This window comes from Strix uralensis, chromosome 2 (assembly GCF_047716275.1).
Source record: "Strix uralensis isolate ZFMK-TIS-50842 chromosome 2, bStrUra1, whole genome shotgun sequence".
Lineage (NCBI taxonomy): Eukaryota > Metazoa > Chordata > Aves > Strigiformes > Strigidae > Strix > Strix uralensis.
This window is the reverse complement of record NC_133973.1, coordinates 37,364,086-37,384,374: the sequence shown is the minus strand read 5'-3', so window position 1 is coordinate 37,384,374 and position 20,289 is coordinate 37,364,086. Positions and strand designations below refer to the sequence as shown.

General features: G+C 38.2%; 1 protein-coding gene across 2 annotated transcripts in view; it reads left to right on the top strand.

The window, feature by feature from the left end:
• DSCAM (DS cell adhesion molecule) overlaps nt 1–20,289 on the top strand; it is a 476,473-nt gene that overhangs the window by 57,420 nt on the left and 398,764 nt on the right. For both annotated transcript variants that reach the window (XR_012627493.1, XM_074858375.1), the window contains exon 2: nt 18,889–19,206. Coding sequence is in view for 1 of the 2 variants with exons in the window: in XM_074858375.1 (XP_074714476.1) it covers nt 18,889–19,206 (318 nt within the window). In the remaining variant the exon portion in view is untranslated. The remainder of the gene's footprint in view (nt 1–18,888; nt 19,207–20,289) is intronic.

Below are 20,289 nucleotides of genomic sequence, written 5' to 3'. Positions count from 1 at the left end.
TATGTGGTGTATCTGCATGGAATGATACATCCCACTGTTGTGTTGTTTTGAATAATGTGAAAAATAGTTCTTACATTTGTGTGTGCGTGCATCTTGTTCAGGATAGGGAGGTGCTGTACTGGTGAATCATTGACTAGAAAAACCTAAAACACCTGCTTGCCACTGTGGTTCTTGTTCTACCCTTCTGCAGTCACCTGTATTCTCAAATTTTTATTCTATTTCTTTATTTGATAATAATATTCTAAAGAAAATCAGATGCAAAAGCAAGACCATTCCCCAGAGTGGCCTTTTGTTTCATTCAGACATAGAATCACTTATTTTCCCACTTTCAGGGTTAACATTCTAGGAGGCTAAAAAGGACACCTAAGCCCATGAAAACTGATACAAAGGTCAATTTATCCCTTTCCTCCCCACCGAGTCCTTCATGTAATTAAATGTGCAGTACTTGAAGCTTACCCTACTTGCTACACTTTTTTTGTTGTCTTGATTAAACATGACAACAGATCAATGGGAGAGTAAAAACAGGCCATTAAAAATAGATACAGGCTTAAGCCAAGTGTTCAGTTTCACTATGGAATAATAATGCAAACCAAAATGTTCAGAATTTTGCTGAAAAGATTGTTAAACTAGCTGTTTGTATGCTATAGTGCCTGACAATTTAGCTGGGAATGTTTAATTGAGAGTAGTTTTAATTGCACAATCTGGATGTGAAATATGTAGGGTATGGGATAGGGTGGTTTGGTTGGGTGGCATTTTTTTTTATTTTTAATTTTATCTTATTTTTTATTTTAAAGCTGGGGACCTTAGAACAACCAAAAAGGGAGTGAAATTCTCTACTGATAGCCAGAATATCCCAAGTTGTTGTTGCTGATGCAAGCAAATTACGGAGGGAATAGAAACTATCAGTTCTCCTGCAGTTTAACTACAGAGAAGAAAATAGGGTTAAGGCCTTTGTGGGGGAGTGATTATGCACCTGTATGTCTGTGGCTTCTTGCACTGTCATCTCCAGCCATGCAGCACTGTAGGTGGGCCATTAGTTTGATCTTGCAAAATAATCCTTATGTTACCAAGCATTGTACATTTGGCCATTAATTTGCCTGTTTTAATGTAAGAGGTGTTTGGAGTGTACACCTTTGCAGGTGATTCAGGAAAGTGAAAAATTCCAGAGTTTTTGATCAGAAAATTTAAGTATTTGTACTTTGTTTTGTTTTTTTTAACTCTTTCCTCAACAACTCTGTCGCTAAGGGAGAATATTATGATTTCTTCCTTTCTTAATTTAGTGATCAGCTCATTTTACCTGTGTGTTCAGTTCATGCAAGGAAATGGCTTAAGGTGATCATAACCAATAATGCCAGATACCTTCCCACCAGTCACATTACCCTTCCCAGAATGATGGAATAGAGATATTATCTGTCTGTTTCAAGAAGCATGGCTTTTGGGGTGAGAAGGATATCCAATTCTCCTACCCCCCTATTTTGACATGCAGAAAAGGGGAAACTTCTGAAAAATCTGGATGAAGAGAGAAAGGGAGAGATGAAAAAAATTTCTCCAGATTGACCCTCAAAATTGAGGTGACTCTCATGTGGTTTTGTACAAGAGCTCTGTATTAGGACATGCAAACAGCCCCTAGAGACACCTGTGGTATTAGTCTGTGCTCTGAACTCTACTGATGCTGTTGTGCAATCTGATATTTCTAAAGATTACATAATGTGTTTTCTGATTAACACGCCCTATGTGTTCTGCCCCCTTCACGTAAAGTTTTGGGTGAAATGACAGCTTGGAAGTCAGTATTTTTCATCATTGAGTTTTCCCATTTTCTTTTTTATTTATTTTGTTCTTCTCGTGCTGCTTTCTTGATGCTGTATTGAAATATTAGTAACACCACTTTCAAGACTTGATTCCCTGGGAAATGCTAGTCCTAGAAATGCTTGTTATTAAGAAACCTGTTCAAATCAATGCACTTACTGATGGTTGCAAACCTACTGCCTCCTAAGGTCGTGATGCTGGACAAAATGGATTCCTATTTTAATTAGCCTTTGGTCATAAAATAAAAGCATTTACAAATATATGGGAAGTTTAAAAGCAGATAGAATTTCTCCTTTCTTTCTTCTACTCTGTCATTATTTGCTGCTTATCAGGTCTATAGGAGCAAAGGATTCTTATTTTTCCTTCATCTGCCTGCCCTTTAGCTCTTTAATCAGGGTTTGTGTATTACTCTGTCACATCTGCTTGTGGCTACCCATATATATTAGGTGTGGATTTATTTGCGTGAAGGGATAGCAGACTCCCATTGTAGCTTTCCAGTCTTAACCTTGTTATTTACAGATACAACAAGTTTAAAAGGGTAAATATTAGAATCTTTGCCACAACGTGGCCTCCTCACATCTCATGTCCATGACCACTGCAGTTGGCTTAGATACTGTGTTTGTACCAGACTGACCTGCTGAAGATACAAGTGGAGGCTGATGTCTTGTTAACCAGTTGGGACAAACATATGGTTAAAAAAAAGAAAAAGGTAATATATTAGGCACTTTAATTCCTGTTCATATTCCTGTTACAGCACAAAATGTCATTAAATTCTGATAGTGATTACACATAATGACTACTTGATACTTTGATTTTGCTCAAAAGATCTCTTTTATCTCATCATTATTTACACTTTAAACTCTGCTTCAGAATCTACATTGCTGTCAATTTATATGATGCAGATACTTAATTAGCACTGATTAGGAGCAGGAGTGCGTGTGGGAGAAGCTATTTTGCCACATACAGTCATTTTATTAAGCCTTAAATATTATGATTTAATGTGACTGATGAATGAAAAGGTGTCTTTGCAGCTCGTTAGGGTTAGCTTGGTTGCACCAATCTGAATGCTGTCCATGAAACTGATGGGTGAAGGATACATGCTGTGGTTGGGAGCTTCCAGGGAAGGTGCTTCCTCACCACTTTTGCCCTGGTCTGGCAGAGGATGTAGGAGCTGCAGCTGTAACATTATAAGAAATACCAGCAACACATGAAACAATAGGGAAAGACTTACTGTAAGTAGACATTTAATAAAAGGCTGAACAGTAGGACCTCTATACTTAGCATTTTCTTGCAGGCTTTTGTATCATCTGCCCAGCCTCAATAACTGAACTGAAAAAAAAATGGTGTTGAAAGGAAGGAGTAAGATTTGTGGGAGGAAAGGGGAATCTCTAAAGGTAAGTTGGGGCATGATACAAACCAAAACAGGACAAAGGAAACACATGATTTGAAACTTAAAGATAGGGGGAGTTGACAAGTGTGGAAGAACACATGATTGGTGTGAACTTGTCTTCCAGGGCTGAAGTCTTGAAGAACATCCATGTTCAATCCTTCAATCTTGGACAAATAGTGATAAAATCAAGGTAAAAAATAGTGAACATAAAAAATTCCGAAATAACCCAAGTATTTAAAAATGGGCATCTGGAACAAAGCAACCCGATCCCTAGGGAACTGATGCTAGAAAATTAATTTAAAATAATTTTTAAACTTCTAAAAGGTCCAGACATTAGGTGTATTCTTTCCTGTACACCCCACCTGAATGTGGTTAAGCATGAGAGTACACAGAGTTATTAGAAGCATCCTTCCTAATGTGTGTTGTGTCCCAACATGCAAGAAAAAAGTTATTAAACCTTACCAAGTGAAATGTCTGTTCACAGTGAAGGAGATCAACACAGATCTTGAGACATAGCTCACCTTATGCATAAAAGATTAGGTGAACCTGATAAAGGAGCAAAGGAAGTATTTAGTGACGTAAAGCTGTTGCAGAAAAGCCATATGAATTGTCTGCAGTGACCTTCTCTTTGACGCTCAGTTATAATACTCCCACCAGCAGACACATTTTAAGGTTGGGGTTGTCAGTCTCTGGTTGCTCTGTGGTCCCAGATATATAGTGTACAGATGATCCCAAACTAGACATGTTAGACCTACTGCACATGAGTTGCATGATCTGTCTGCACTGGCAGTTCTCAAGACCTAAACTGCCTGCAAATGGGTAGGTTTCACAGGAACAGTTTTTCAGTGCATTGATGGGATAAGCATGTTAGATTTTGCTGCACAGCTTACCTAGGAGACCCAATCAGTCTGTGCACCTTGTGCCTCAAGGGTCATTGCAAGTGGAAGAAATTCTAGAAGGAACTAATATGTTGAATGCCAATGAATCACCAGTCATGGATGAGATTCCTTGAAGTATTATAAATAAAAATATATGTATAATTACTTCAATAAATGGTGACTGCTGTAACCTTTTACTTATATTGACTTAGAATTGCTATTTTTCTTTGAGTACTTAATGTCAGGGGTTTTTGTTGTTTTAAAAGACTAAGGTAAAGAACTATAAGCTAACATGTCTTAAGAACAAAGTTTTTAGAACACACAGGTAAATGCAGTGTACGGGGGAAGAAGTCTGACACAGCCTTAGCAAAGGAAAGCCATGCCTTGCAAATTTATTACAGTTTTTTTGAGGGAATCAAAAGCAGCTGGACAAGGAGAATGTAGTCAGTGTAACATAACTAGATCTTTAAAAAGAATTAATCAAAACGTCATATCAAATAGTATGAAAGAAAGATGCCATGGGGTAAGAGGGGTCCTCATGTGGATTAATGATAGGCTAGAAAAGAAGTAGGAAACAACTGATTTTTATGCTGGAGAGAAAATGCTGTTTTATAGGTTGTTCAACATATGCATAAATGAACTGAATAAGGTTATAAATGTTAAAGTCTTCTGATGGAACAGTATTCAAGATAGCCCAGCCTGTAGAGCTGGAAAGTTAGAAGGATCATGCAATAATGGGGAGTAAAACGTCATGTGGGGGAAGAAAATGAGTGCAGAACACTGCAAACAGAAAAGGTAATTCTAGTTAGTTGTGTAGTGTTGAACTTTAAATTAGCTGTCACCACTAGGAAAGGATTGTGACAGGCTGTTCCCTAAACATTCTTTATCAGGCACTGTTGGAGCACAGATGATAGGTATATGGACGTTTGATATAACATCCTTTTCTACTGTTATGCAAAAAATGGTATTGATTTTTTTTTTTTTTAAGAAACTGAAGACTTAAGAATTCTTTTTCCTTTCACTAAGATTTATGTAGAACATTGTCATCCTACTGCCAAAAGTGATAACAAAATAAATGAGTCCGTGCAGCTATTCTTAAGACATAGTCTTTGTAAAGTATTCTGCTAGGGAAGCTGGAACGAAACAGATTTGTTTAGACTGAACTTACAATAATGTAGTGAGAGATACATATTGCTGTTACTTTTGTGGTGTAAGTTTTAAACAATATTTCAGTTGGGTCAGTCCCTCACTGTAGGTCATTGATACTACTCACTATACCTTTGGATACATTTATCAAAAAGCTTCTGTATACCAGCTGTTTTATTGTATATAATTGAAGAAGAGAAATACATATGAAAGCTGAGTCCACAATATAAAGACGTTAACATCACATAGTGGACTGGTAGATGTTTTTAAGTTCAGGTGTGGTGCACATTACTTTATCTAATTTTGTTTTATAAAACCTAAGTGATTTGCTGCAAAGAAGGTGCAAGGACTTTTTTTCTCATCACACTTCAGAGAGGAAGTGATATGTTATTATTTATATTTTAAATCGCTGCAAAGCACAGGAAAGGATGAAGCACAAATTGTTACTGGCATTTAAGTGTTCAAATTTCACTGAAGTTCAAAGAAAATTGGGCTTTGAGGCTTGTGATTGCCTTGATGTGATACAGGAAGCCTGATGGGGGACTAAAACAGGACCCAGGAATTTCCAAGTCACAGCTCAGCATTTCATGTGTTTATTTTTCAGGTAAACAAAGAGGCCTTCAAGGCAGCCTAGTCTTGTATTTTGTTGAGAGTACCTAAAATGTAAATGTGTGCTATATGCTCATTCTGTAGCCATCTTCATTATATTTTCATATGTATTTCTATTCCTCAACTGATTACCATGCTAAACTTGCCATTTACAAACTCTGAATGTTATCCTGGGATCATTCAGCATGTTAAAATACTCTTAGAGAATTTATTTTTATGTTGGTAGTATCTCTTCCCCATTTTAGATGCTATACAAAAATTGAGAGCTGTCATTTTAATGTATTTTAGATCTGTTTAATTTCTTCTTCTTAAAACCTTTCTTCCTTCAGCAAAACCCAACTTTCCGAGATTTTATCTCTTACCGAGTAAAAGAAATGTAATGGATTGTGTGTATTCTGAAACACTAATATTTTCTGTCTATGCTATATTGCATGAATTGTATAGTAAACCCATAACAGAGTACTAGACTGCAGTTGTTCAAATACTGAGCATTCCATAAATTATAATTTGATTTTTGTTAAGAAACAAAATTAAATCCTAAAAACTTGTTTCAGATCTGCTTTTTTTTCTTGCCCTTTTTTTTTTTTTTTTTTTTTTTTCCCTCCCTTTCCAAGTGATAGATAGAGTGAAAATCTAGTTTTGTTTTTGGTGGTTTTGTTAAGGTTGCAGTAATTTGTCATAGCTCTAATGTTCTATAGCTGTAGCCATGAATGCCAGTATATTTTGTTTTCATTTCATCTAGTGAGATCTAAACAAAAGTTAGTACATCATGTGATCATAGAAGGAGTTTAAGAAAAATGTAAGCAATAACCAAGTACTACCGATGCTTCTTTTCTTCATTATGCCTTGTTGTGTTGTAGTATTTGAGCTACTTAGTGCCTACATAAGTACTGGTTTTATTCTGATGCTTACTAGGGCCAAATCACTTCAGGAACCTTTCAGCCATTTCATTATTAAAACAGTCAGTATTATGTACAACTTCTGTTTGCTTTGCGGAAGTGAGACTATCTGCTTAGATCTATTGGTATTGACTGTTTGTGCTGACCAGAAGTAATTGTTATGTGTTTCTTATGTTGTTCCCCGCACCCCCCCACCCCCGCTTTTCCTCCCCTTTTTTGAACACTGCATTACTTGAGAACCATCCCTTGAGCAAGACAGACATCTGTGCCCTCTCGACTCCCTGATCCTCTGCTGGTGCTGTGTATGGCGCATGGGAAGGGCTGCTCTTGTTCTGCAGTTGGGCTGTTGCTGTGACTCAGCCCAAGCCAGCATCATCTAATATGACAGGCAAACTGTCAGAAAGAATACAGTCACATTGAAAACTTGTCCCTATGGGTGGAAAAATCTAGCACAGTTGTGAAGTAGCATTAGTGCAGCAAAATGTTTAAGATGTGCTGCATGTTCTACAGTGGTTTGAAAATGTACAGCAGACCAGGAAATCCAAATATCAAGTGGCCGTGCTCTTGAAGGGGTTTCCAATCCAGGCAAGGGTTTGCTCCACCGAGCCCAGAGGTTTGCTTACTTCAGAGTCATTTGCAAGGGTATGTACTGTCTTGCCTGTGACTCGGGATTTTTTTCAATTTCTGCATTTTCAGGTGTCTTGACTTGTTCTGCTTCTGCAGACTTGTGGAATATAGACTCTTTCTTGGTTAAATCACTTGCAGTTAAGCTTGAGATGAAAGGGGAAGAACCATGGAGGGGAGGTGGGGGACAGTAAATATATGCTTCCTGAATGGAAATGCTTTTATACCACCATATTGTATGATGTGTGTTGCAAATGACGCACCAACACTAATATACATTTTGTCCTTGATGTGCTAGTGGGGGTGGTGGTGACTTGGGACCGTTAAGACTACAGGTTTTGATCAACATTTTCTAATTAGGAAATACAGTAGAGTTCAGTAGTACTAGTCTCTTTAGTAGTGTCTGGAATAACTCTGTTTTTCAGGCAGTGCTGCAGAGGTAGCTTTGCTAATCCTCATGCTCTGCTTATCCCCATGGCCCTGGTGGGCAGATTTTGCATTTTCCTTTAGCAGGGACTAACAGGTGAGCAAAATGGGGTCTATGTTGGAAATAGAGTACCATCAAAGCTTTGACCTAATTCTTTCAATGCCAAGGTATTTAGCAATGTTTCATTGTGACTTCTTACAGTAAACTCTTGTGCTTCATATGCTGATGTCTGTCAGCATGTGTTTCAGATTCTTGTACTTCCTGGATGAGCTTACTGATGGTGTCTGGGTAGAAGCTGTGCAGGCTCAGCCAAACCCCAGACCTCCATTCTTATCTTTCTTTCAGGGCAATATGGTTTCTCCCAATGGTGAGTCCATCCAAGGAGAACATAATTTTCCCCGCCAAGTGGCTGAGCACAGAGGGGGAGTGGGATACAGCTGGGCATCATCCAGATCTTTCCCTCTGTTTTCCATCTTCTTTCTCTCCTCTCATATTTTTGGGATAGAGCTTTCGGTGGTACATGTTCAACCCTGCTTTGTATTTACAGAAACTTGTAACAGAGTCAACTTTCAGCTATGATAACAAAGACTGCTTCCATGTTGTAGATGCAAGAGACCGCTGAACTTGTAATCATTACTATTGAGAGCTCCTTAAGGCTTCTTGAGGGCATGAGAGGAATTAGCTGACTTAGCTTTTGTGGGCCACTTTTGAGGATACTCAGTAATAACTGTGATGTGGAATAACAGAACTGAGAGGTTGGGGTTTACAGATCTCTTGATATTTTCGGCTTTTTTTTTTCTTCTCTAGTTTCCTATAGTTTGGTGGTTGGAAGGCTTACTTGGTCTGGTGGGAGACTAACTCTGGCAGTAGGGCTCACTTACAGAAAGTGGAGGTCACCCACGTGAAAAATGAGAGACCAAGAATCCATCCCAGAAGGGTGTCCTGGCTGGTTTCTGCATCCAGATGAAAGATCTTGCAGGTTCTGGCTTGCATGAGTATTAGAGCATTCATCTGGGATGTGGAAAGATAACAGAAGTGACCAGACTGTGGGACTCATCTGTAGCTGTCTGCTTTGGTGTAAAATATACCCTGATATAATTTTGTGAAGCATCTTGCCACTTATTACTTTCACTGAAAATGTTGACCTGTTTTACTTTCATCTTTGTGTGGAAGAGGTTTTTTTTTTTTTTTTTAATTTTGACTCTTTTTTGCACAGGTCCAATGAGAAGTATGCTAGCCTTTGCTGTTGTTTAGTTGTAAAACTCCATTGTCCTATTAGGACGTGATGTAGGTGGCCAACAGGACACTTTAAGAAAGTATTAGGTCAGCTGCAGCATTTGCAGACAAGCCCCAGCCTGAAAGCACTTAGATCTCAGCCAGTGAATCCTTGTAATGACTCTGTTTATGGAAAAAGTGATAATTTTGTAAATCAGTCAAAAGAAATCAATATACAAATATTGATTAATTCAGTTTTTCACAACTCTGTGACACAGCTAGTTATCTTTATTTCTCTTGCTCATAAAATATTTCTGTGATTAAAAATAAATTCAAGTCTCTTATTTCTGTCTGGTTGTTTTTGGTGTTCTCATGATCTGTTCTTTAGAATAGGAATGAGTGGAGTTGAGGTTATGCATCGGCTCTTGCTTCAAGAAGCAAAGATGCAGATTTTCTCTATTTGCTTAAATAAGGGTGAAGAACCTTACCTACACATCTTACTCTGGTAGTTGGCAGCCCAAACTGGAATGCCTATCCCACATGAATATCTACCCTTTCATTCAATCTGTTATTGAACACGCAATTAAAAGTAAGCACAAACGGATTACTCCTTTTTAGCTGAATAAAGGCTTCTGTCACTTGCATCTATTGCATTTGCCACTCAGCATTTGTCTGTGCATTCAGGTCTCTACAGTGCACTCCACCAAAACCCACACTTCTCCCCCTTCCAGAGATGCAACTTGTTTGTGAGTTCTGCTTCTTTCACCTAAGGACCTTTTCTTTTAATTGTGGAAGCCTGCTTTGATTTAATGGAAGTTTCTGTCCTGTGAGAATGATAATAAGACACTGTGTGATTTTTTTTTTTTTTGTAGCGATCATTTTTTGTAAGCAAAAACAATTGTATATTTAATTATCCTCATTAGCAGTTCTGATTTTGAAACTGATTCAAATGAATACCCCTTTGGAATAAAAGGTTGAGCGCTGGCACATTGAATCAGAGTAGCAATTTGAGAAAGCATAATTTATTTTTTTGTTCCTTTTGGTGGACATGCTATAATTTTATGCTGTTTGGCCTTAAAATACTGGCTACCATTACACAACACACTACATGGGAAGCAGTTCTGCATTGGGAGATTATATACTGTGGAAAGAATTTTGGCTTTCTGAATGATACCAATTACTCAATCATATACATTAAAACTGCAAAAACTAACCAGCTCATCCTTCCTTGCTGTAGACTATGTTATTTTGATTTTTTTTTCCCCCATTGCTTTGTACTTCAGTAGCAATCATAACAATTTACATGAGGACAATTTTGGAATGTTACATTTTGCAAATTAACACTCTACTGATTCCCTCAGAGCCTTTCTTTGTATGAGGAAGATATTAACTGATAACGGGCCTGTCCCAGGCTTCCTCCAGGCTCTCCATCCCAGATATATTGTCAACCCTTTCTTGTTCCCTTACGCTCTCCCTTCAGTAGGTGGGAGGAGGAGGAGGTCCAGGTGCGGAGGGACGGCTCTGCCTGCAATGGCCCCTCGTCTCCTTCTTTCCAGACACTGTCTTCCCTGTTGCCTCTCTCCTGGGACACCCTCTGCCACTATGCCTGGATGCCAGACAGAGAGGAACGCCTGGCAGGGAGCAGTCAGGTTTCACTTTGTCATCTGGTTTCATCAGGGTCTCTGATAGCCACCACAAAGAGAAAACAAGGAGTGTTTTGGCCAAATTCAGAGACCTTGGGTTTCAGAGTGCTGCTCTGAGGTGCACTGGGTCTCTGCCCTTTCCCTGCACTGATTGAGGCTTTTGCAGGTGCTAGGGCTTGCCTCAAGCCCAACAGGTCAGCCTGTCAATGTTGACTAGCAGCTCACCCATGCAAAGCTCACATTTGGACAAGGTAGCATTTTCTAATTGAAAAATTGGTGAAAAAGATTCTTCACACTTCTGCTTGTTCATTGTTTAGGAGGCCTCTGTAAAGAAGTATCAGAAAAATTTGTGTTGTAAGAGCAACGGATGCTTCAGCACTTGCTACTGGAAGATATATTCTTCTGGGGGAAACAAAAAAAAAAAGGTTTTTCTGTCCATAGTTCTCATGAACATCTGTGACCCAACCAGTGCAGAGTTACCTTCCTTTTTGTAGGAGATGACAACAGTAGACAAAAAATTGGGGTTTTTTTTCTGCTTTTCTAAGCATTTTACAAGAAAGTAACATTGATCAAGGAGATCAAACAGGCTGATAGCAAACAAATGTTTTTCCCTTGACTCCATTGTTGACTTGACTTAAAACTGTTGTGGTGGTGGTTCATTGGTGCTTTTGTATTCATTTTTACTAGTGTAGTAGTTTAATACGCTCATTTCTTTGTTAATTATATTTGTAATCTCAAATCAGTTTGTGCAATTGATTTCATTTTGTTTCCCATCTTAAAGCTATTTTGTGTTGATTTTTAGCATTCTCTCATCATTTTTCTTTAGTGTTGTTTACTTTTTTCTTTGTTCTTTTAGTTCCTTTTAGTAAGATTTACTTTGGAGTCTGGTCAGAGCATCTTTATCCAGTGCTGTTTTCCTGTTCCCTGTTCTTGAAGATGCGTGTCTTGCCTCCAACTGAAACTTATTCCTTGTGTGAGTTCTGTTTTACCCTCCCTCCCCTCAAATAGCGAGGAATATTCAATCTTTATTGATTTAGCGGTGCATATGAAATTCTTGTCTGGAGTCAGAATCAAAGCCAAAAGTGTGAAAGGGCATTTGGTTTACCCTTACTCTAATAAAATTTATAATATTTATCAACCTTATATGTTAGTCATTAGATAAAACCCCTAGAGGGAGACATGATCACAGATGGATTATTGTAATGCCTCATCACTCTGATCTTTTCACAATAGCTGAAGTTATATCTCTAGGTCACTTTGCATAGCCTGTTACTTGATAATTGAGTAGCGATAACAAAGTTATTGTTTGTAGGTGTCTAATCAGTTTTTTCTTCTTTTAAAATAAGGGTCTTTTTTAATTTGGTGAGGGGAGATGTATTAGAGGAAAGGAGAAAAGGCCTATCTAGCCTTTTTCTTTTTTTTTTTTTTTTTTTAAATCTCAGTCATGGTGATACATTATGGAATCGGGGGGGGGGGGGGGATCATGCTGAATAGTGACATAGCTCACTAGCGTTGCACCCTACCACCCACCCAGACTGTCTTTCTCTGACAGTGTTCTGCACTGACTAATCTGCATATTTGTGATTGCATTTGTAATGCTTCTACTACTGGTTTGAAAATCAGTTCTCTGTGTGTGTTTATGCAAAAAAGATTATCCTAGCACACTATATTGTTTGGATGTCAACAGGGTAATTAACCTGTAGTATGATCCTGTTAATTCAGTTTGCTTAAACATGATATACTGTTTAGATGTCTTCAGACGGTTTCTTGCAAATATTTTGGGTGGTTTTTTGATTCCTTTTTACACTAATTCCATTAAATTGTCTTACAAAATATTTGTCTTTTACAGTGAATAATTATTATTTTATTTTCCTCTGGTAATGAGGATATCAATATTTTTAACTGACCATATGGAAAATGGGGCTTAAATTCTGTTCTTTAAATTTCTCAATTATCTTGTTATATTTGGGTCCCAAAATTTCACAGAGAAGTTCAACCTCTAAAAAGCAAATGCATACTTTAGTAATGCCAAGTGGAATATTCTTCTGTAGATGTTCATACTTTTTTCTTGGCTTTAAATAAAACAAGATGCAAAGGCATTCAAAGGAAGAATAAACTCTACCTAATAGCTGTATGTTTTTAAGGGTTATGATCAAGATTATTTCTTGCCTGCTTCCTACTCTGATTTCAGGCCAGTGAAAAAGGAGCTGCTCCTTCTGACTTCCACTAGTCCTGTTAGCTGCTTCTTCATTTTCCTTCCATTTTGGCAGATAATCTCTCTTTTCTGCCTCTCCACCCACCCTTTCGGGAGTGAAGGGGAACATCTTTGTCTTTTTTGCAGTGATTCTACTATTGCTTTTTATGTGCCACCTCCCCCAGCAAAACAAAAACAAAACCACAAAAAAGGCCTTGTTTTTAAATTTTATGAAATTTGGAGATGTATTGTGAAATTGCTTGGTGTGAGGTCTGGCAAAAGATGTAATACTTTTAGGCTAGTGCATGTGCCAGACAGACTGGACTCACAGTAGAAGGACCTGTAAATGTACACAACAAACATCCACCTAGAAGCTAAAAATACTGGGGCAGTTGTGCTAGCCTTCTCCAGTTAACTGAGGTCTTGAAGAAGGATGAAGAGTTGTCCTCATCTCTCTCTAACTGGTGGAGATGAAGGACCGAGTGATTTGCCCCACCAAAGTGGGGTATAAACTGCCTTTAAGCTGTATTTGTCATCCTACATTAGTTGTGCAGGAGGTTCAGAGAAACAGCTCTTCTAACCTAGACAGAATGCCTGGAGTCTCTTAGGAAAAGCCATCTTCCAGAAGGTACACAGGCTGTTGATATTTTCTTGTTTTTCTTAAACTTTGATTGGAGCTTGATGCATTGATGAGACTACCTGGGTTCCTAGTCATTTAGATGCTCAAGGGACTGTGTCTCATCCTGCTTTGCACCTGTTTTATGTGGCTGAGAAGATTCCTGCAGCAAATTTTCCCAACTGTCAGCTTTTGCTGGAGTGTTATTCCGTCCTGTTACAAAGTGGTCTCAAGCATCTACCATTCCAAGAGCAGACTGCAAGAATCAGCACCAGGAAGGAGCTTCCTGAAAAAAGGGTATTCGCGGATCACTGATTTCCAACAGAGACAAAGTTTAGACTTTATTCTATGCTGTCCTTTTCTATTTTTTATATTTTTATTATACTCCTTGAGTTTGCTTCTAGGTTTCTTGTGTTTACATTGCTGGTATTTAACAATGAGAAATTCTTAAACTTTGAGGTGTGATCTATTAAATGTAAAGAAATTGTATGATCTATTAAATCTAAAGAAAATACTTGATTGTTGCCCAGTTCATCAATCATAACATCACTGAATAGAAAAGTAGAGGAAAAATTAATGTCCAGGGCTGTGGCAAACCTGACGTTCCACTGTAAGACAGTTAAGGCTGTTGCCTATAAACCTGCTGTAGTGCAGGAGAGCAGTCAACCGCTTAATTACATAATTTGTCTTTTCTACTTTGATTTTTATTTTTTAAAAATAATTTCAGTGATTTCTTTGCTCCAGACTTTTGTTTTGATTCATATCTTTTATCTATATAAATATGTCAAGCTGTATTTCATTAATCAAAGGGATGAGAAATAATTTTCCTTTTGTTTTGGAATTGTTATTAATTTAGGACCAAACTTTCCCCTTGCATAAGCATTACAGGAATAGTATTTAGCCTTTGAAAAGAACAGGGAAGGTAATTTCAATATAAGTATCAATTAATTGTTCAGAGACATTTTATTAATATTTTTGAACATGTTGAGTTGTCTGTTGCCCAAAGGTATTTCAGTTCTTTCAAGAACTGAAAACTGTGGCTTTAAGTGGTCAATTGTACAATATGGAAAGAGGGTTTTGGAAAATGTGAAGCACAGAAAGCTAGCTTCAAAAATCATAAATGTGTTATTTAAACTTACTAAAACCTGAAAGAGAACATGATGAAAACGAAATGCACAACACCAAGCCTCTGCATTGCATTCTAGCACCGAGCTGAACAGTTGAAATTTTTCTTATGTTACATGTAAACTGCATGAAAGTTTTCGCTTTTGACATCATTATGGTAAAAGTTCTTAAAGGTGAAACAGTCTGAAGGGGGACATAGAAGAACGGTGGAGGAAGGGAAGAGGAGGATCTCCCTTGGACAGATAGCTTCAGGGTTTGCTTTTTCATGTCTTCATTCACCTGTTTGTTGCAGCTGATGCTGATCTCTCCAGGACAAGAGATCCTACACGAAGAGAGCCCAAGCCTGATCCAGTATGGTAGTTTAAATGTAGCATCTTCTTTCCTATGTCTTAGTGATGCCTTCTTCTACCAGTTAAAAAGGAGGATTGTGAAGCATCACTTTCAGCCTGCTTTGTCTTGTGTAAAATACAATGAAGACTTGACAAATGATACCCTTATAGTCAGTAATATCAGAAGTGTTATTTTCTAGGCCCTTATAAAAGACCTTCAAATGCACAGCATGTATATATGTAGGAGCTGCAGCACCCTGGAGACTTGGAGGAAGGAGTGACATGCCATAGAGAGTAAAGGTCACATCTGTACAAACCAAAAAGTGAGTCCAGTCTTAGCTATGCCAATAGGTACAGGTATAGCAAATGCAAAGCACCGCCTAGATCTTTATACATATCTCTGTCCAGTCTGGTTACATCTACCCAGACTGGCTATACAGTGCTTAGTCTCTGTTTCCGAGTATGACTGATTTGCAGCCCCACTGACCAGCTTGTCGTGAGATAAGCCAGTTTACTTGACAGGAGATTTCTCAAGTGCTAAAAGAAATTTTGTATCTGGCTGACATATTCAGCACTTTGCTAGGAATGACATGGCAGTGCTGTCTCCCCTGAAAAGCAGGAGAAATTTTCCCCTGAAAAGCAGGAGAAATTTCCTTGGCTTTGTCAGTTCACCTTATCACTTCAAATAGTTGAGTCTAAGGAATTTTGACTAAAGTTGCAAAAAATGTATCCATCTTTCCTTCCTTCCCATGCTCATTTTATGAGTAAGATAATGGTATTTAACCTGAGATTCAAGAAGTGTCTCTTGTCCTGTGTCTGTTGAGCTGATAAGCTGTTTATGTGCTCCTTCAACCACACACTTAAGGGCATAGGTCTTTGCCTCATTGCCCTAAAGTGCTTGCAGGTGCAGACTGTTTGTCACCTTGTCATTTCAGTTGCAGCGTCCACTGAGCGCTGTTGAGGTGCAGCCTTCCTCCCATTTCCCTCAAGTATTATTGGTTTTGGTAATAAATAAACCTTACTGAGGAGGAATCTTTGACTTTCCTTCCGTTGGACTGCTAACTGATGTCACCTCTTTGAAAATGCTGATGACATCTCTGTCCAGGCCAAGTGTAGTTGGACGCAATGGCAAGCCATTTCAGTTCTGGTTTAGAGGCCTTGTAGAGGTTCATTCCTGCAGAGCGGGCTGTGGGGGCAGGCCTGAACCTGTTTGCTTGGGCCCTTGCAATTGTAGCCATTATTCTGGAGGCAAAATACTTTAAAAGCCTTGTTTTCAGAATAGCGTTTAGGCAGTTTGTAGAATCTCGCTGATTTCTTTCCCCCCTTGTATTCTTACCCTTTTTTTCTTTTTTCTTCAGGTATTTCTCTTTACTGTTTTATATCTGTAACTTTCATCAACTTTCCCTACTGCTCCCCCTTGCAACTTTTAGTCTGAGCTTACTTCTGCTTACTGTAAAATATGGTGTTTAGTTGGATTGCATTTTACTATTAAGTAACATATAATTACATATCTTCTTTGACTTGTCTCAGTTTCAGTTAGGTTTTGATGTATCACTTGTTCTGTTATTCAGCTAATCGCTTTCTTCCTCTGGAACTTTGCAGAGAAATATCTTTTTAATAAAAGAATCCCATTTTTGTTGTTGAATGTATCCAAGTAGCTTACACATTGTTTTCCACCACAAAACGCATCTGGATTGTCAGCATTGTGTATATGGGTGTGTATTATAGCGCTGCAATTATTTTCCAGGGATCTTAGTGTATTTGTGTCTGCCATTAAGATGAATGTGTACCAGATGCTGTTTTAAAATGAAGCACTATTGTATAGGCTGATGGATGGAAAGTTTGTCAAAAGTAGTGAAAGCTTCTACAGGGGATACAAAGCAGCTGGAAAAATTCATTGTTATGTGCTGTTAGTATGAGTCTCTAGTTCAGCTGTGCTGCATTTTGATTAGAAAGTTAGATTCTATGGAAGTGTCAAACATAGTTCCTGATATTCTGTATTTTTTTGTGGCATTTGCAATTTTGTATTCACCTCTTTATTCTCAGCCAGCAAATCTACCGTTTTTACATGAATGTCTGTTAAGAAGCACTATGGCATAATAAAAGTTGTCAAATGTGAGCTGTATTTATTACTTCTATGTGAAAATCTTGGTGGCCAATAGAAATTAAAATGCCCTGGGTTGATTGTTTTGCTTGTATTTGTAGAGACTAGCTTGTACAGCAGAAGAACAATGCCATTTTTTTTTTCTTTTAGTTCTCTATTATGTTATCATATGACTATAATTAGAAATGTGATTATGTAAAAGTGACACCATCTTACTCAGCCCTGCTTCTTCCTGTGCTTAGTCCTATTATACCTATTATTGCTTTCCAGATACCCAAGTTTCTCCTAGGGCTGCACCAGCTAGGAAGAATTTGTTTCTTCCAAGGGACTTTATTCTGTACTAGCACCTGTCTCATCTATATGCAGGAACTTGTCAGCTCCAGTGCTTGAAATTTCTTGTTTCTGAATGTTCAAGTGCCTTTCATCCTGCTCTGTGATGCCCATTTATCTGGCTGCCTCCTGGATACCGGATGCCTTTTCCTATTGCTTTAGGAGTGTGTCTCTTATTTTTTCCTTTCTAGGGATTCCCAGAGCTAATCCTGCTCTCTTTTGAGGTCATCCCTCCTGGTGGTCAATACCAGAGATGATATTTAAAAGATAATATCTTCCCACTTTGTATCTCTCAAGGTGTTGAAAGAGAGAAGGAAAAAATAGTCCAATTTGTGCTCCAAGTTACCATAAGACTAAGTGGCAGAGGTAGACATGGCACTTCATGACTTAGCGTTGGGATTGCAAGTTACTTCTGCAGGACAATAACATCCATCTTGTGCAAATGAAGGCTAACCTTGAAATCTGTCTCATCAATGCTCACTTGGGCCTGATGCACTATGGTCTCCTTTTCAGAAATTAACTCCTCACCAGACTTGCTTTAGAAAATCATGTCAGAATCTACTGCATTCAGGATATAGTGAAATATGCAAGTTCCTGTGTTTGTGTCAAGCAAAATTGGCAATTTTTTTACAAGTAAGCAGTGTATGCAAATGTACAGCAGAATGATGGTATTGGTAATGTCTCCTACCCTTTACTGGAAAGCAAAAATTATGCCTTATGCTGATATGCTCTCAGAGCAGGTTAGGAAGGTATTGTTGATGAAATGTTGGGAAACCTTCAAACCACCTGGAGCCTTCAGGCCCTCTGGGTAATAGCTGAATAGCCCATGGCAGAAGTGTTCATAAGAGTGAGGGCTAATCTTGTGCTCTGATCAATACTGACTTTTTTCAGTGTTATAGAATCTGCGGTTTAATGTTGGGAGGGGGACTACAGTCACATGGATGGCAGAACCAAGTTTACCATAAGAGTGGTTTGTACCTAGGTTTATAGGTCTTTGTTAGAAAGACCTGATCAAATTATATAATGTGTTTATTAAGTTGTATCTGTATTAAGCATAGGTATGTATTATTACTAAGGAATTATGGGGATTTTTCCCATTGTTTGCTCAGTTCTTTTTATTACTTGTTAAATCATTTTGCCATGGAAAGACGGTAAAAATAACTTTATAGTGCTAACAGAAACTGCCTGTGTTCCAGGCAGAAATTTAGTTGCTAGAAATTTCATGGAAGTAGATTACTGCTGGATTTTTGCTGTCTTTACAAAGAACACGGCATCAGCAAATGCAAAAGTGATCAGATCTGTTTCAGTTTACACTACTAAGAAAGGGATTTCCCATTTTACTTTTGGATGTAAACCACTTAGCATGTTAATCTGGTGATATTTTCTTCTGAAATGAGAAACATTTTATTAGAACTTGCATTAGGATCCAGATGTTTTGATTACTTTCCCTAGGCATTGCGTTTGATTTTGTGGCAAGTAAGTCAAATTGTTTTGTGCGTAGCTGAAATTTCTTGGATTTTCAAGGTCCGTTCTTTTTCTTTTTTGTCTTGCAGTTTTCAGTGAAGATCTACACGCCAGTCTATATTTTGTCAATGCATCTCTGCAAGAGGTAGTGTTTGCTAGCACCACAGGGACATTGGTACCCTGTCCAGCAGCAGGGATCCCCCCTGTGACGCTCAGATGGTACCTAGCAACGGGCGAGGAGATCTACGATGTCCCAGGGATCCGCCACGTCCACCCCAATGGCACTCTCCAAATTTTCCCCTTCCCTCCTTCAAGCTTTAATAACTTAATCCATGATAACACTTACTATTGCACAGCTGAAAATCCTTCAGGGAAAATCAGAAGTCAGGATGTTCACATTAAGGCTGGTAAGTACAACCTTTTACTGGGTTCAAATGGGCTTGAGGACGGAGGAAACTTGGGTGTTTCAGACAAAGAGTAGCAGCAGCTGTGAATCAAAGGAGGTCGACCAGAAGTGTAACCTCTGAACTCTTAACAATATTAATAGGGGATTCTTCCCTCTGTTCCTGACTTGATTTATTTTGTTGGTGCAAAGTTAGTTTTCCAAAGATCATAATCAGTTGAGCTTCTGCACAAGTATAAGGAAAAATTAACCGATAATGAAATAATTAATCAGACCATGCTTACTCATTAAAGAGCTGTGAGAGAAAAAGATGTAGTCTTTGGATTTTGTATAGGGGCTGGAAGAAAAGAGGAATATTTGCCTAATCACATCCCTTCTCATTTGCTTGTATTCAGTTGTGCTTTGATTTGAGAGAGAAACTTGTGTCCTGTGTAACAAGTCAGCAACTGATGTTGGTCCGTAGGCAGTGCTTTCTGTTTAAGCTAAAAGATTCAAATGAGCATAATGGTTTTGCGTCTGTTTTCTATACTGACTGTGTGCAGACTGGGAGAATTAGAGTGGGATCAAAATCAGGCCTTTTGTTGCAGCACATAAACATATGATTGCATAGTTTTTGAAGGTTTTGTCTACTCACTTCAGTTAATTAAAATATTCAAACAAACAAACAAAAGCTAGTCTGGGAGCTGACCCTTGACTAATGCAAATCCTCGTAACCTCTTTGTTGGTGTTGGAGCTATGCTAGTCTTTAATCAGAAGAGAAGTTGCTTTCCTTTAGAGATACGCCTTCACAGAAGTTATATGGGGAAAACTGAATAGTTAGTAAGTGGATTTGTCTGTGACTCTCTTTTAACATAAGAGAATGTATTCTCTTCTTAACAATAAATTATCATTCAGAGATTTGTAGTTTGTAGACAATTAGAAGGCAAGAATAAAAAACAGGTTTCCATGAAATTCATGTGTCTTATTAAAGTTTGTCTAGAAAAGTGGGTTTTCTTGCTAGTGACTAGTATTGTGCGAGTTCACATGATACGTATATGTGGAGTTTGCATGGTCTGTACTTCTTCTGGAAAATGTTTGGTTGTCCACA